Consider the following 13,862-nt stretch of genomic DNA (forward strand, 5'->3'; position numbering starts at 1 on the left):
ATGGTTTTCATTTTTGTTTTGAATTCTACACACTTCTCGGACAGCTAAAGGAATTTTGTATTATTTTCTTTTGGAAACGATAAAAAAACCACAACTAAAAAAAACCACAGTTGCAGCTGGCAAAACTGACTCCCACAGGCCACAGATAAAATTCCGCATCCAAATTTGAAACTTCTTTAGGTAGATTATCAACTTTCGCAAATTGCTGATGGATAACCTCTTCCACCGCAGTTCGAAACATGTTCTTCCCGTTCTCCGAATTCAATGGTGTCATCACTGCGGGTTTTGTTGTACACGAATGTTCATTTCCGTAGTGCATTACTTTACTTTTACTGTCACACCCATATTTTTGATTCAAACTCGCGTGTAGGTTTTTAATTTTTTGGGCGGATTCATTTCGGTTAGCATTTTTTTTCCCGTTCCTATTGTTATGAGGCTTTTTTTTTATTCCCTATAAAACGATTAATCGAACAAAAATATCGAACCCAAAGCTAAAAAGACACCTAAACTCCGCAAAAAAGGCCCTATTATAGACTTGAGGAAAACTATTTTCTAAATTGTTGGACCACTCCTATCGGGAAACTCGCGCGCGCAGCAAGGGATCGGATTAGTTTATTGTTTATTCTGTTTCTTGTCATTATTTTTTTTTCCATTTTAAACGGTAAAAAGCGTAATTTTTGGTTTAACAAAATTGTGATGCTAAATTTTCTTTTTCTGTAGTCTTCTACTGTATGCTCTCAATTTAATTTTCACGCATAAACTAAAAATCGAAGTCCGTCTAGGGCAAATCGCCCTACTTCAACCTTTTGTACAAAATACTTATTAAAAAAAAAATATTTATTTTAAATTTCACTGTTGTACTTGTAAGTATTTACACTGTTTATTTTTGCACAGTCTTTATGTTATTCATAACTTTTTCCCTTTACAGCACATTGATAAAGTGAGATTTACCTCATCACTAGTGAATGCTGATACCAAGAGGCTACTGGGGTTGTTGATTGAAGATGTCCGATTCACAAGAGATTGCAGTGTTAACAGCAATACATCACTTCAAGCCACTGTTCCAAACCCAGTTGAAACAAATAGAGTTAATCTGCTTGAAAAAATTTTACCCATTCTGACATCATTTGTTCAGGTAGGTGGAAATGTTAGTTTTGAACCATGTGATCAAATAAATTAAACCTCGCTTTTTAATTGTTAGTTTATGTGTGTCTCCATAAGCAATGTGACTATAGTAGCCCAGTTGAACAACAAGTTGGTCCATGCTTCTGTTAACAATCTGAGTTTAGACGGAAGCATTTTACCACGCTCACAGATATTGCACTCTGTTGTCTGATAGATGTGTTTTCATGTCAACTTCTTCAGACCGTAGCTTCTACTGAAAGCTATTTTTCTTTGTAGTACTACCAAATCACCTTAACTAATTTAACACTATATCAATCTAGAGATGGAAAGGTCAACCAGCAATCACAATTTGCCGAATCACGAACGAAAACTTGGAGCCGTGTTTAGCAGAATTTTCAGTTGGAGTTCAAACAGAAATTCTCGTTGACCCAGTTTTACCGGCCATCACGGTAAGTGTAATTGAATAATTATTGTGTTGCGTATTCTTAATTGTTCAAATTAAGGTCATCCAAGAACTAGTTTCGAGTTGAATTTGCCACGCTGCGCATTACTATTCGACGATCATTCCATCATTGAAGCTGAAGGATTAAATTGGAAGCTAGCTGATAACGATCTTGATCTCAAACAAGAAAGAATCAGTTTCGATTGCGAGGTAACTATTTTCGTAAAATGTGATTTTTCCTTCGTGAAAACGGTTATTTAACTTTGATTACATCACATAATAAAGGCTGCCACAATCCACAAACAAATGTGGGCTGGTCAGCATTGTCCATTTGCGCGTTTGCTTCCCCTACCGTTACCAGTTTTCCGAAGCCTGCCAACAGGAGATGGTGAGTGGCTAAAATCGCTGCACAAAAAGCCTCGGCTTCCTGGACAAATAGAGCCACTTTATCGTGACGTTCGTCTGTCAGTTGCACTATTTTCTATGGTGCTCTGTGACGACCCATTTGAGGTCAAGCTCCGTGATAACTACGAACTGCGCGAAGATTAATTTCGTGAGAGTCTCAAACGTAAGCGTATGTTGAACGCTAAAAGTGAAGAACTCCGAAGAACGCACCCACTTCTGACGCAAGTAAGTCTCCTAATAAACCTGCACTAGTTTCAGCTAATAACAGTTTCGTTCATAGGGTAAAATTGATGAGCTTTATACAAATCTGGGAGGCCGAAATGTTGAGATATTTGTTCAGCGAGCGCAACGCATGTACGAGGCGAGGCCGATGAGAACGGCTCTGTTCCGATGGGAAATGGAGCAAGTTGATTTGATGGCTTTAGCCGATCCATCTTTCCACGGTTACGCCAATGTCGTCCGCAATATCCAGGAGATGGATCCTGACAGCCCGTGGCCTGATGAAGAAATAGATTTTATTACGCTGTGGTGTTGTGCAGTCCGCGCAACATGTCATCGATGAAATTTTACCATGATTTTTCTTGTGGCGCTGAGAGCTGGCGTCTGGCCTACGGTGCTTGTTGGGAGCCCGTGATAGCCTAATGCAATCTAGCATGGGATTTCGTTTCACCTCCTTCAAAAGGTAAAAATTAATTAGAAATAATAATAATAATAATAAACATTAAATTTACGTTTTCCCTACGACTAGGATCCTAGTCCAGCTTTGCCTTTTTGGGATAAAATTCGTCTACTCCTCCACGGTCCAGTTTACGTTGTCTGTTCAACAATTAACTCTACTACTCCACACATCACTTGATCCTTATAATACCACTGAAGAGATGGAGCTAACTTGGACCGATTTGGCAATGGATTGGACTAATGCAAATTTTATCCTTAAAGGTAAAAGGTTTTCATGACTTGATTTCGTTTGGTATGATCAGTTTCTAATGGAGTCACTGGCCTTTTCGTATCTTTAGCAAAAGGCGATTTCCACTTTCCGGAATTCGAATTTTCAGGCGAATCGAACATCGAAGAAATATTTTTTCACGAAATAACAAATTACGACTGCGAAAATTACCCCAATTTGATGTTGCACGTTGGAAAGAAAAATTGTCTGAATGAGTATAATTGTCTGCATGCGTCGGCTGTTGTGGATCACTTGCAACTCACTTAAAAAATTGTGATTGGAAATATTTACACTTTCTTGCTTCAATACCAGTTTTTGTCCAAAGGGGTTTGTTGGCATCATTCTGGAGTAAAATCACTTTAACAGGAGATGGTGTTCAATTTCCTTTTTATGCTTAAAATGTCATTTTTATGTAGTTGAACTGCGTTTGAAAGGAAAAGATATTCTTGAACGAATTGGTATTCATTTTCACTAAATAGTCGTCAGAAACTGGAAATAGTTGTATTATACAGGACGCAGCGCGTTTTCTGTTTCCCAATATAGAAATTCCTCACTGTAAGCAATTTGCAGTCAATACTGGTCTCTATTTCACATGGGACATGAATATAAAATCATATTTGAATGCGTTTCGATTTTTCTCTACGGATGTAGGGTACCTCGGGTAGAAATTGGTGCCGCATTCTCGCCCAAATTAAGTCCTATAATACTATTTTGTTCGATTTTGTTTCAATTAAAGAAAAGGTAACGCGCTTGAGATCAAATTTATGTTTCACTCTGACATTTATGTACATTCCAAATCTCCAATAGTAGAATAAAAAAACCGAAAATGTGTTCATAAATTTTTACAACTTTAAAAACTAAAATCTCTTAGGCTATAATTTGCGCAAAAATTGAATAAAAAGAAAAAAAATTAGGAGATGACCGCCCAATGTAGAAGAAATTTCATGACTTTTAGCCAATTGTTTACGTGTAGCCTCCGTATTAGTGTAACTGTTCGGAAACCGTACGATAATTAAGACAAACACTGTGGTTTCAAGACAGCATTTGCCACCAATTGCCAATTGCCGATTGCCGAAAAGTCTTCTCATCTTTTATCATTATCATGTCTAATAACCCGAAGAATAACCCGAGTGAGAAAGTAGTTATGCTTCCCATGAGAATCGAACACAAGTGCCGTGTCATTCTGTGACAATTCACGAATACTTAACTGACTCACCCACCCGACTTAATATAGTTCCATAAAAAGGCCAATTTTGTTGGTATTAGGAGATGATTGGCAGCTGCTTACATACTTATTTCAAAATTTAAAGTTCATTATTAGATCGTTTGTTGATTGATTGCAGGGCTCATAGTATTGCTTTAAAGGTGTATAGGCGCCGACACCGACTTTCAGACAACCACCTACAATAACGCATGTCGCACTAGCTTTAAGGGTTTTACTTTTCTAACATAATTAAGTTTTAAGTGTATTATAGCTTTTTAAAATATCGACACACCATTTTCTACAGTTGTCAATCATCATGACATGCTCGCCGTCGTATATAAAGACAAAATCACAAGTAAAATTAATCTAAAAAAATTTAAATAAATAAACGAAAGAAAAATTAGTTTTTCGACATAGCCATTTTTTAAACATTTCTATGCTCCTATTGGCTAGCGTATAATTTCTCTGTAAGATTGGGACTAATATACCATTTGTCATAGTTAGGGAAACGTTTTAAAAGAGATTATTTGAATTTGAATGATTTACAAAATTTGGTTGAATCTCGGTTACCATAGAAACGCAGCAGACAAAAACCATTTCATTTCCAAAACGGTTAAAGAACCCTAGTCCTGACCTGACCGTCCTGACATTTCTCTGACACACAAATAAAATAAAATTATTTCTGGGTTTTAACATAGTTCTAAATAAATTTCTTAAAATTCAGTCAATTCCTATCCTTGTGGTTCAGTTTTCAAAATTGTTTTTCAAATCTTACAGACCTGTGATTATCGAAGACTCGAATCCATTGATCCATCACCATCTATCCTTTTTTTTCGTGTTTGCTACCACCCTATTAGTGATTTTTTATTAAGTTAAAATGTTTTTATTTTCCCTTAAACTCCAATAGCTCTGAAACAAAAACAGTGAAACAAAACAAGTAAACAACGGATAAATTGCTAAATAAGGAACAATTTGGCAACGGTTAAAATTTAAAATTCAAATTCGGCCACCAGGGGGACTTCCGCTGTATTGCAGCCCAGCAACACCAGGACGAGCCGGGAAAAAAAACCGTTAGAAAGTTTCTCGTACTTGTGCCAGGCAGACATCGTCAATCAGAGCTCAAGAATCTTAGTTGAAATTTCGTAAAGTTTTAACTTGTTCTACTTCAGAATTGTTTTCTTCTTACTTCAACACGGTAAGCCTCTATTTTCTAATTATTTAGTACTATTACTAACCTAGTTTTGGTAAAATTGGTAGAAGAATCAAATTCATTTCCCTCCATTTTGAAGACTGCTTCCAATTTATCTTCCACACTAGCTGGGATTTGTTCCTACTGAATGTTTCTTCTAACATCAACAAGGTAAACCTTTTTTTTCTCCTAATTTTGTATAAAAAATAACTTGGTTTTTGTAAATTTTTTTAGGAGAATCAAGTACATTTCCCACGGTATTTGAAGACTGCTTCCAATTGATCTTCCATCTAGCTGGCATTTGTTTTATTGTTCAATCAAACTAGCAGGTATTTATCGCATGAAATTCTTCCTTATATATGTACTAAAATTTTAAATTTCTCAGAACAGTACTGACTACAGAGGGTCTGACCAACCCAAAGCAAAGAAGAAAATGGGATCAAAAAAGAAAGCAGAGGAAGATGTTATATGTGATGAACATTTGAATGCCCCTAAGAAAAGGAAGATCAATGAAATGATTGACTCTCTTCTGCTTGAAGTAGAAAACAAGAATGTGGCTTACTTAAAGTATTTTGTCGAACAAGACCAAACTGGCAACTTCCCGTTGAGTGAACAGTGGAGATTAGTATTCATTCCTGCCCTATCTGACACCACTATTTCAGACCAGATCTTTCATATCCTCAAGAAAAAGTACCCAGACATCGACCTCATGAAAAAAGAAGAGAAGACAAAAAACCCAGATTGTATAATTCTACCACAACACGCTGATACAGAGCAGCTCATTGAAGTACTGGAGCTGGTCGGCGCTGCGTGTGTTTTTTATGGGAATCTCAGTGATCGAAGATACGGCTGGAGCTGCTGGTATAAAGCCACGAATCTGCGAGAAGGCAATGCCATTCCGAAACCTACTCTACCCCAATCTGAAACCCAAAAACTTGCTATGAGGAAAAAACTTGAATTCCAAACTGTTCAAGAATTGGAAGGATTGCTTCGGCAGAGGCGAACGCACTGGGCGACTCAAGCAATCTTCACTTGTCTACGTATTTCGAAGAAGTGTGACTCGTTTCCGAATAGATTCATCGTCTACAATGTGTTCAAATTCGCTCTTCAAGGATGGGGGGACCGGAATGTGCCCCTTCCCCGCGCTTTCGCCATGTCCCTCCAGCTTTTTGAGCTCTTTGGGAGAACAAAATTTTTTGATGTATTAGTAAAAAATGAAACCGACTTGGAAGATGTTGTTCAGTCAACTTTAACCGAATTCTTCAACACCCTGAGGGACCCACAACGGATTCAAACTGAACTGGCTACAGTATTGACATTCGACCGTTTGATGACTTCTCTGGTTTTCTCTTTCGTATACCAAGTGAAAGTTCACAAAAAAGCTCGAACTGATCAAATCAAAATCAAAGATTATACGATCAAATCAAAAGCCGACAAGCTTGAAGAAATTTCACAGCTGATTCTTGTTATTCTCAAACTACTGGTGTCAATTCCGAAATCGAAGGCTGAAAAGCAACAATTGAAGAGCAAGCTAGCCCTCTACATAAATATCTTTGAACTCAAGCGGGTATCTCAAAAACCAAACAGTCTCTTGCTTCGAGCATGCACGTCGCACCAAGGAACACCCAACGAGTTCAAGCTTATCAAGTTGTTGCTGAAAGCAGGAGCGGATCCCAACGCTGTAGATCAACAACGCTGCAGCCCTCTTCATCTGCTGGCAAAAAGTGAACATCTCTCCTCTCGTATGTGGGACGATCCTTCGTATTCTACTCGTGCTGAAAACTTCACTGCCATCGTTCGAGTTATCTTTGATGGAAGATTCCATCAAGATCAAGTCAATCTAAGTGGCCAATCAGCATTGGAGTGTCTAAAACCTCTTTCGAGCTATCCAGACGCTGAGTTAAGCCGACTGGTAGGCAATTTCTCGCAGGGTGTTCGTCCGTTATCTTGCATCGCAGCGAAAGAATCAACTCCCCTGTGAATGTTTACCTATGACGCTTCAGAGTTCAGTCTATGGTTTTGCAGCACTAGTTCGTTTCGATACTAAATTGATTTGTTTTCCTTTTTGGCGTCTACATTTACCGTTACGAAATTTGTCGTATTGTTATTGGCTTTCGTTTGCATCGAATAACAACCTTTGCTTGAGTCGTGGATAAATAAAACGCGTTAATAACTTATTATCTGATATTTTAGCTCTATTTCTTGCATTTTGCACTTGGTTTTCAACTTTTTTCACAAATCTCATAAGTCGAAAAGAACATGCCATGAAGAAGAAGAACTTAGGTTAAAGTAATTTTTCATAATCCTTAAAACTTAAAATCCATTACTTCTTTCAATTAATTTGAAGTCACTCTCCTTTCCGCTCCTATCCTCTTCGATTTCAATTCGAATTAATTCGAGTGGGAGGTTGGAACATTCCGTACCTTTGGCAACGCAACGCAATTAGGCCTGTTTAAATACAGACGAAGTGACGGACTGACTTTAGTAAATAAACAAAATGGGTAGCCTGCAATAGTTTATTGTTTATTCTGTTTCTTGTCATTATTTTTTTTTTCCATTTTAAACGGTAAAAAGCGTAATTTTTGGTTTAACAAAATTGTGATGCTAAATTTTCTTTTTCTGTAGTCTTCTACTGTATGCTCTCAATTTAATTTTCACGCATAAACTAAAAATCGAAGTCCGTCTAGGGCAAATCGCCCTACTTCAACCTTTTGTACAAAATACTTATTAAAAAAAAAATATTTATTTTAAATTTCACTGTTGTACTTGTAAGTATTTACACTGTTTATTTTTGCACAGTCTTTATGTTATTCATAACTTTTTCCCTTTACAGCACATTGATAAAGTGAGATTTACCTCATCACTAGTGAATGCTGATACCAAGAGGCTACTGGGGTTGTTGATTGAAGATGTCCGATTCACAAGAGATTGCAGTGTTAACAGCAATACATCACTTCAAGCCACTGTTCCAAACCCAGTTGAAACAAATAGAGTTAATCTGCTTGAAAAAATTTTACCCATTCTGACATCATTTGTTCAGGTAGGTGGAAATGTTAGTTTTGAACCATGTGATCAAATAAATTAAACCTCGCTTTTTAATTGTTAGTTTATGTGTGTCTCCATAAGCAATGTGACTATAGTAGCCCAGTTGAACAACAAGTTGGTCCATGCTTCTGTTAACAATCTGAGTTTAGACGGAAGCATTTTACCACGCTCACAGATATTGCACTCTGTTGTCTGATAGATGTGTTTTCATGTCAACTTCTTCAGACCGTAGCTTCTACTGAAAGCTATTTTTCTTTGTAGTACTACCAAATCACCTTAACTAATTTAACACTATATCAATCTAGAGATGGAAAGGTCAACCAGCAATCACAATTTGCCGAATCACGAACGAAAACTTGGAGCCGTGTTTAGCAGAATTTTCAGTTGGAGTTCAAACAGAAATTCTCGTTGACCCAGTTTTACCGGCCATCACGGTAAGTGTAATTGAATAATTATTGTGTTGCGTATTCTTAATTGTTCAAATTAAGGTCATCCAAGAACTAGTTTCGAGTTAAATTTGCCACGCTGCGCATTACTATTCGACGATCATTCCATCATTGAAGCTGAAGGATTAAATTGGAAGCTAGCTGATAACGATCTTGATCTCAAACAAGAAAGAATCAGTTTCGATTGCGAGGTAACTATTTTCGTAAAATGTGATTTTTCCTTCGTGAAAACGGTTATTTAACTTTGATTACATCACATAATAAAGGCTGCCACAATCCACAAACAAATGTGGGCTGGTCAGCATTGTCCATTTGCGCGTTTGCTTCCCCTACCGTTACCAGTTTTCCGAAGCCTGCCAACAGGAGATGGTGAGTGGCTAAAATCGCTGCACAAAAAGCCTCGGCTTCCTGGACAAATAGAGCCACTTTATCGTGACGTTCGTCTGTCAGTTGCACTATTTTCTATGGTGCTCTGTGACGACCCATTTGAGGTCAAGCTCCGTGATAACTACGAACTGCGCGAAGATTAATTTCGTGAGAGTCTCAAACGTAAGCGTATGTTGAACGCTAAAAGTGAAGAACTCCGAAGAACGCACCCACTTCTGACGCAAGTAAGTCTCCTAATAAACCTGCACTAGTTTCAGCTAATAACAGTTTCGTTCATAGGGTAAAATTGATGAGCTTTATACAAATCTGGGAGGCCGAAATGTTGAGATATTTGTTCAGCGAGCGCAACGCATGTACGAGGCGAGGCCGATGAGAACGGCTCTGTTCCGATGGGAAATGGAGCAAGTTGATTTGATGGCTTTAGCCGATCCATCTTTCCACGGTTACGCCAATGTCGTCCGCAATATCCAGGAGATGGATCCTGACAGCCCGTGGCCTGATGAAGAAATAGATTTTATTACGCTGTGGTGTTGTGCAGTCCGCGCAACATGTCATCGATGAAATTTTACCATGATTTTTCTTGTGGCGCTGAGAGCTGGCGTCTGGCCTACGGTGCTTGTTGGGAGCCCGTGATAGCCTAATGCAATCTAGCATGGGATTTCGTTTCACCTCCTTCAAAAGGTAAAAATTAATTAGAAATAATAATAATAATAATAAACATTAAATTTACGTTTTCCCTACGACTAGGATCCTAGTCCAGCTTTGCCTTTTTGGGATAAAATTCGTCTACTCCTCCACGGTCCAGTTTACGTTGTCTGTTCAACAATTAACTCTACTACTCCACACATCACTTGATCCTTATAATACCACTGAAGAGATGGAGCTAACTTGGACCGATTTGGCAATGGATTGGACTAATGCAAATTTTATCCTTAAAGGTAAAAGGTTTTCATGACTTGATTTCGTTTGGTATGATCAGTTTCTAATGGAGTCACTGGCCTTTTCGTATCTTTAGCAAAAGGCGATTTCCACTTTCCGGAATTCGAATTTTCAGGCGAATCGAACATCGAAGAAATATTTTTTCACGAAATAACAAATTACGACTGCGAAAATTACCCCAATTTGATGTTGCACGTTGGAAAGAAAAATTGTCTGAATGAGTATAATTGTCTGCATGCGTCGGCTGTTGTGGATCACTTGCAACTCACTTAAAAAATTGTGATTGGAAATATTTACACTTTCTTGCTTCAATACCAGTTTTTGTCCAAAGGGGTTTGTTGGCATCATTCTGGAGTAAAATCACTTTAACAGGAGATGGTGTTCAATTTCCTTTTTATGCTTAAAATGTCATTTTTATGTAGTTGAACTGCGTTTGAAAGGAAAAGATATTCTTGAACGAATTGGTATTCATTTTCACTAAATAGTCGTCAGAAACTGGAAATAGTTGTATTATACAGGACGCAGCGCGTTTTCTGTTTCCCAATATAGAAATTCCTCACTGTAAGCAATTTGCAGTCAATACTGGTCTCTATTTCACATGGGACATGAATATAAAATCATATTTGAATGCGTTTCGATTTTTCTCTACGGATGTAGGGTACCTCGGGTAGAAATTGGTGCCGCATTCTCGCCCAAATTAAGTCCTATAATACTATTTTGTTCGATTTTGTTTCAATTAAAGAAAAGGTAACGCGCTTGAGATCAAATTTATGTTTCACTCTGACATTTATGTACATTCCAAATCTCCAATAGTAGAATAAAAAAACCGAAAATGTGTTCATAAATTTTTACAACTTTAAAAACTAAAATCTCTTAGGCTATAATTTGCGCAAAAATTGAATAAAAAGAAAAAAAATTAGGAGATGACCGCCCAATGTAGAAGAAATTTCATGACTTTTAGCCAATTGTTTACGTGTAGCCTCCGTATTAGTGTAACTGTTCGGAAACCGTACGATAATTAAGACAAACACTGTGGTTTCAAGACAGCATTTGCCACCAATTGCCAATTGCCGATTGCCGAAAAGTCTTCTCATCTTTTATCATTATCATGTCTAATAACCCGAAGAATAACCCGAGTGAGAAAGTAGTTATGCTTCCCATGAGAATCGAACACAAGTGCCGTGTCATTCTGTGACAATTCACGAATACTTAACTGACTCACCCACCCGACTTAATATAGTTCCATAAAAAGGCCAATTTTGTTGGTATTAGGAGATGATTGGCAGCTGCTTACATACTTATTTCAAAATTTAAAGTTCATTATTAGATCGTTTGTTGATTGATTGCAGGGCTCATAGTATTGCTTTAAAGGTGTATAGGCGCCGACACCGACTTTCAGACAACCACCTACAATAACGCATGTCGCACTAGCTTTAAGGGTTTTACTTTTCTAACATAATTAAGTTTTAAGTGTATTATAGCTTTTTAAAATATCGACACACCATTTTCTACAGTTGTCAATCATCATGACATGCTCGCCGTCGTATATAAAGACAAAATCACAAGTAAAATTAATCTAAAAAAATTTAAATAAATAAACGAAAGAAAAATTAGTTTTTCGACATAGCCATTTTTTAAACATTTCTATGCTCCTATTGGCTAGCGTATAATTTCTCTGTAAGATTGGGACTAATATACCATTTGTCATAGTTAGGGAAACGTTTTAAAAGAGATTATTTGAATTTGAATGATTTACAAAATTTGGTTGAATCTCGGTTACCATAGAAACGCAGCAGACAAAAACCATTTCATTTCCAAAACGGTTAAAGAACCCTAGTCCTGACCTGACCGTCCTGACATTTCTCTGACACACAAATAAAATAAAATTATTTCTGGGTTTTAACATAGTTCTAAATAAATTTCTTAAAATTCAGTCAATTCCTATCCTTGTGGTTCAGTTTTCAAAATTGTTTTTCAAATCTTACAGACCTGTGATTATCGAAGACTCGAATCCATTGATCCATCACCATCTATCCTTTTTTTTCGTGTTTGCTACCACCCTATTAGTGATTTTTTATTAAGTTAAAATGTTTTTATTTTCCCTTAAACTCCAATAGCTCTGAAACAAAAACAGTGAAACAAAACAAGTAAACAACGGATAAATTGCTAAATAAGGAACAATTTGGCAACGGTTAAAATTTAAAATTCAAATTCGGCCACCAGGGGGACTTCCGCTGTATTGCAGCCCAGCAACACCAGGACGAGCCGGGAAAAAAAACCGTTAGAAAGTTTCTCGTACTTGTGCCAGGCAGACATCGTCAATCAGAGCTCAAGAATCTTAGTTGAAATTTCGTAAAGTTTTAACTTGTTCTACTTCAGAATTGTTTTCTTCTTACTTCAACACGGTAAGCCTCTATTTTCTAATTATTTAGTACTATTACTAACCTAGTTTTGGTAAAATTGGTAGAAGAATCAAATTCATTTCCCTCCATTTTGAAGACTGCTTCCAATTTATCTTCCACACTAGCTGGGATTTGTTCCTACTGAATGTTTCTTCTAACATCAACAAGGTAAACCTTTTTTTTCTCCTAATTTTGTATAAAAAATAACTTGGTTTTTGTAAATTTTTTTAGGAGAATCAAGTACATTTCCCACGGTATTTGAAGACTGCTTCCAATTGATCTTCCATCTAGCTGGCATTTGTTTTATTGTTCAATCAAACTAGCAGGTATTTATCGCATGAAATTCTTCCTTATATATGTACTAAAATTTTAAATTTCTCAGAACAGTACTGACTACAGAGGGTCTGACCAACCCAAAGCAAAGAAGAAAATGGGATCAAAAAAGAAAGCAGAGGAAGATGTTATATGTGATGAACATTTGAATGCCCCTAAGAAAAGGAAGATCAATGAAATGATTGACTCTCTTCTGCTTGAAGTAGAAAACAAGAATGTGGCTTACTTAAAGTATTTTGTCGAACAAGACCAAACTGGCAACTTCCCGTTGAGTGAACAGTGGAGATTAGTATTCATTCCTGCCCTATCTGACACCACTATTTCAGACCAGATCTTTCATATCCTCAAGAAAAAGTACCCAGACATCGACCTCATGAAAAAAGAAGAGAAGACAAAAAACCCAGATTGTATAATTCTACCACAACACGCTGATACAGAGCAGCTCATTGAAGTACTGGAGCTGGTCGGCGCTGCGTGTGTTTTTTATGGGAATCTCAGTGATCGAAGATACGGCTGGAGCTGCTGGTATAAAGCCACGAATCTGCGAGAAGGCAATGCCATTCCGAAACCTACTCTACCCCAATCTGAAACCCAAAAACTTGCTATGAGGAAAAAACTTGAATTCCAAACTGTTCAAGAATTGGAAGGATTGCTTCGGCAGAGGCGAACGCACTGGGCGACTCAAGCAATCTTCACTTGTCTACGTATTTCGAAGAAGTGTGACTCGTTTCCGAATAGATTCATCGTCTACAATGTGTTCAAATTCGCTCTTCAAGGATGGGGGGACCGGAATGTGCCCCTTCCCCGCGCTTTCGCCATGTCCCTCCAGCTTTTTGAGCTCTTTGGGAGAACAAAATTTTTTGATGTATTAGTAAAAAATGAAACCGACTTGGAAGATGTTGTTCAGTCAACTTTAACCGAATTCTTCAACACCCTGAGGGACCCACAACGGATTCAAACTGAACTGGCTACAGTATTGACATTCGACCGTTTGATGAC

General features: G+C 37.5%; 2 protein-coding genes and 1 long non-coding RNA gene across 9 annotated transcripts in view; all 3 read left to right on the forward strand.

The window, feature by feature from the left end:
• Window positions 1-612: 612 nt before the first annotated feature.
• Window positions 613-3,653, forward strand: LOC124327400. The gene is made up of 10 exons (XR_006916095.1): window positions 613-661; window positions 721-863; window positions 929-1,135; window positions 1,202-1,397; window positions 1,456-1,574; window positions 1,629-1,777; window positions 1,853-2,197; window positions 2,253-2,654; window positions 2,721-2,911; window positions 2,989-3,653. It is a non-coding gene; the product is annotated as an uncharacterized LOC124327400 (long non-coding RNA).
• A 1,480-nt stretch (window positions 3,654-5,133) lies between these two features.
• Window positions 5,134-7,488, forward strand: LOC124327119 (protein fem-1 homolog C-like). Of its 4 annotated transcripts, none has more exons than XM_046786020.1 (4): window positions 5,134-5,317; window positions 5,380-5,482; window positions 5,546-5,640; window positions 5,697-7,488. In XM_046786020.1, exon 4 carries the CDS (start codon window positions 5,745-5,747, stop codon window positions 7,290-7,292), a length of 1,548 nt encoding a protein of 515 aa, XP_046641976.1. In that variant the 5' UTR covers window positions 5,134-5,317; window positions 5,380-5,482; window positions 5,546-5,640; window positions 5,697-5,744; the 3' UTR covers window positions 7,293-7,488. The 4 variants fall into 4 exon arrangements, with proteins under 4 accessions (XP_046641976.1, XP_046641978.1, XP_046641979.1 ...); XM_046786022.1 differs by having other exon boundaries at window positions 5,702-7,488; XM_046786023.1 differs by having other exon boundaries at window positions 5,579-5,640.
• A 4,860-nt stretch (window positions 7,489-12,348) lies between these two features.
• Window positions 12,349-13,862, forward strand: part of LOC124327116 (protein fem-1 homolog C-like) — a 5,431-nt gene continuing 3,917 nt past the window's right edge. Inside the window, exons 1-4 of one of the 4 annotated variants that reach the window (XM_046786009.1) lie at window positions 12,349-12,533; window positions 12,596-12,698; window positions 12,762-12,856; window positions 12,913-13,844. In XM_046786009.1, coding sequence (XP_046641965.1) covers window positions 12,961-13,844 — 884 coding nt within the window. In that variant the 5' untranslated portion in view covers window positions 12,349-12,533; window positions 12,596-12,698; window positions 12,762-12,856; window positions 12,913-12,960. The remainder of the gene's footprint in view (window positions 12,534-12,595; window positions 12,699-12,761; window positions 12,857-12,912; window positions 13,845-13,862) is intronic. The other 3 variants (XM_046786011.1, XM_046786014.1, XM_046786015.1) reach the window with 3 other exon arrangements.

Source organism: Daphnia pulicaria, chromosome 2 (assembly GCF_021234035.1).
Source record: "Daphnia pulicaria isolate SC F1-1A chromosome 2, SC_F0-13Bv2, whole genome shotgun sequence".
Taxonomy (NCBI): domain Eukaryota; kingdom Metazoa; phylum Arthropoda; class Branchiopoda; order Diplostraca; family Daphniidae; genus Daphnia; species Daphnia pulicaria.

What these genes read in the sequence shown, in the direction of transcription:
- LOC124327119 (XM_046786020.1), top strand. Translation starts at nt 5,745, where the DNA reads ATGGGATCAAAAAAGAAAGCAGAGGAAGATGTTATATGTGATGAACAT.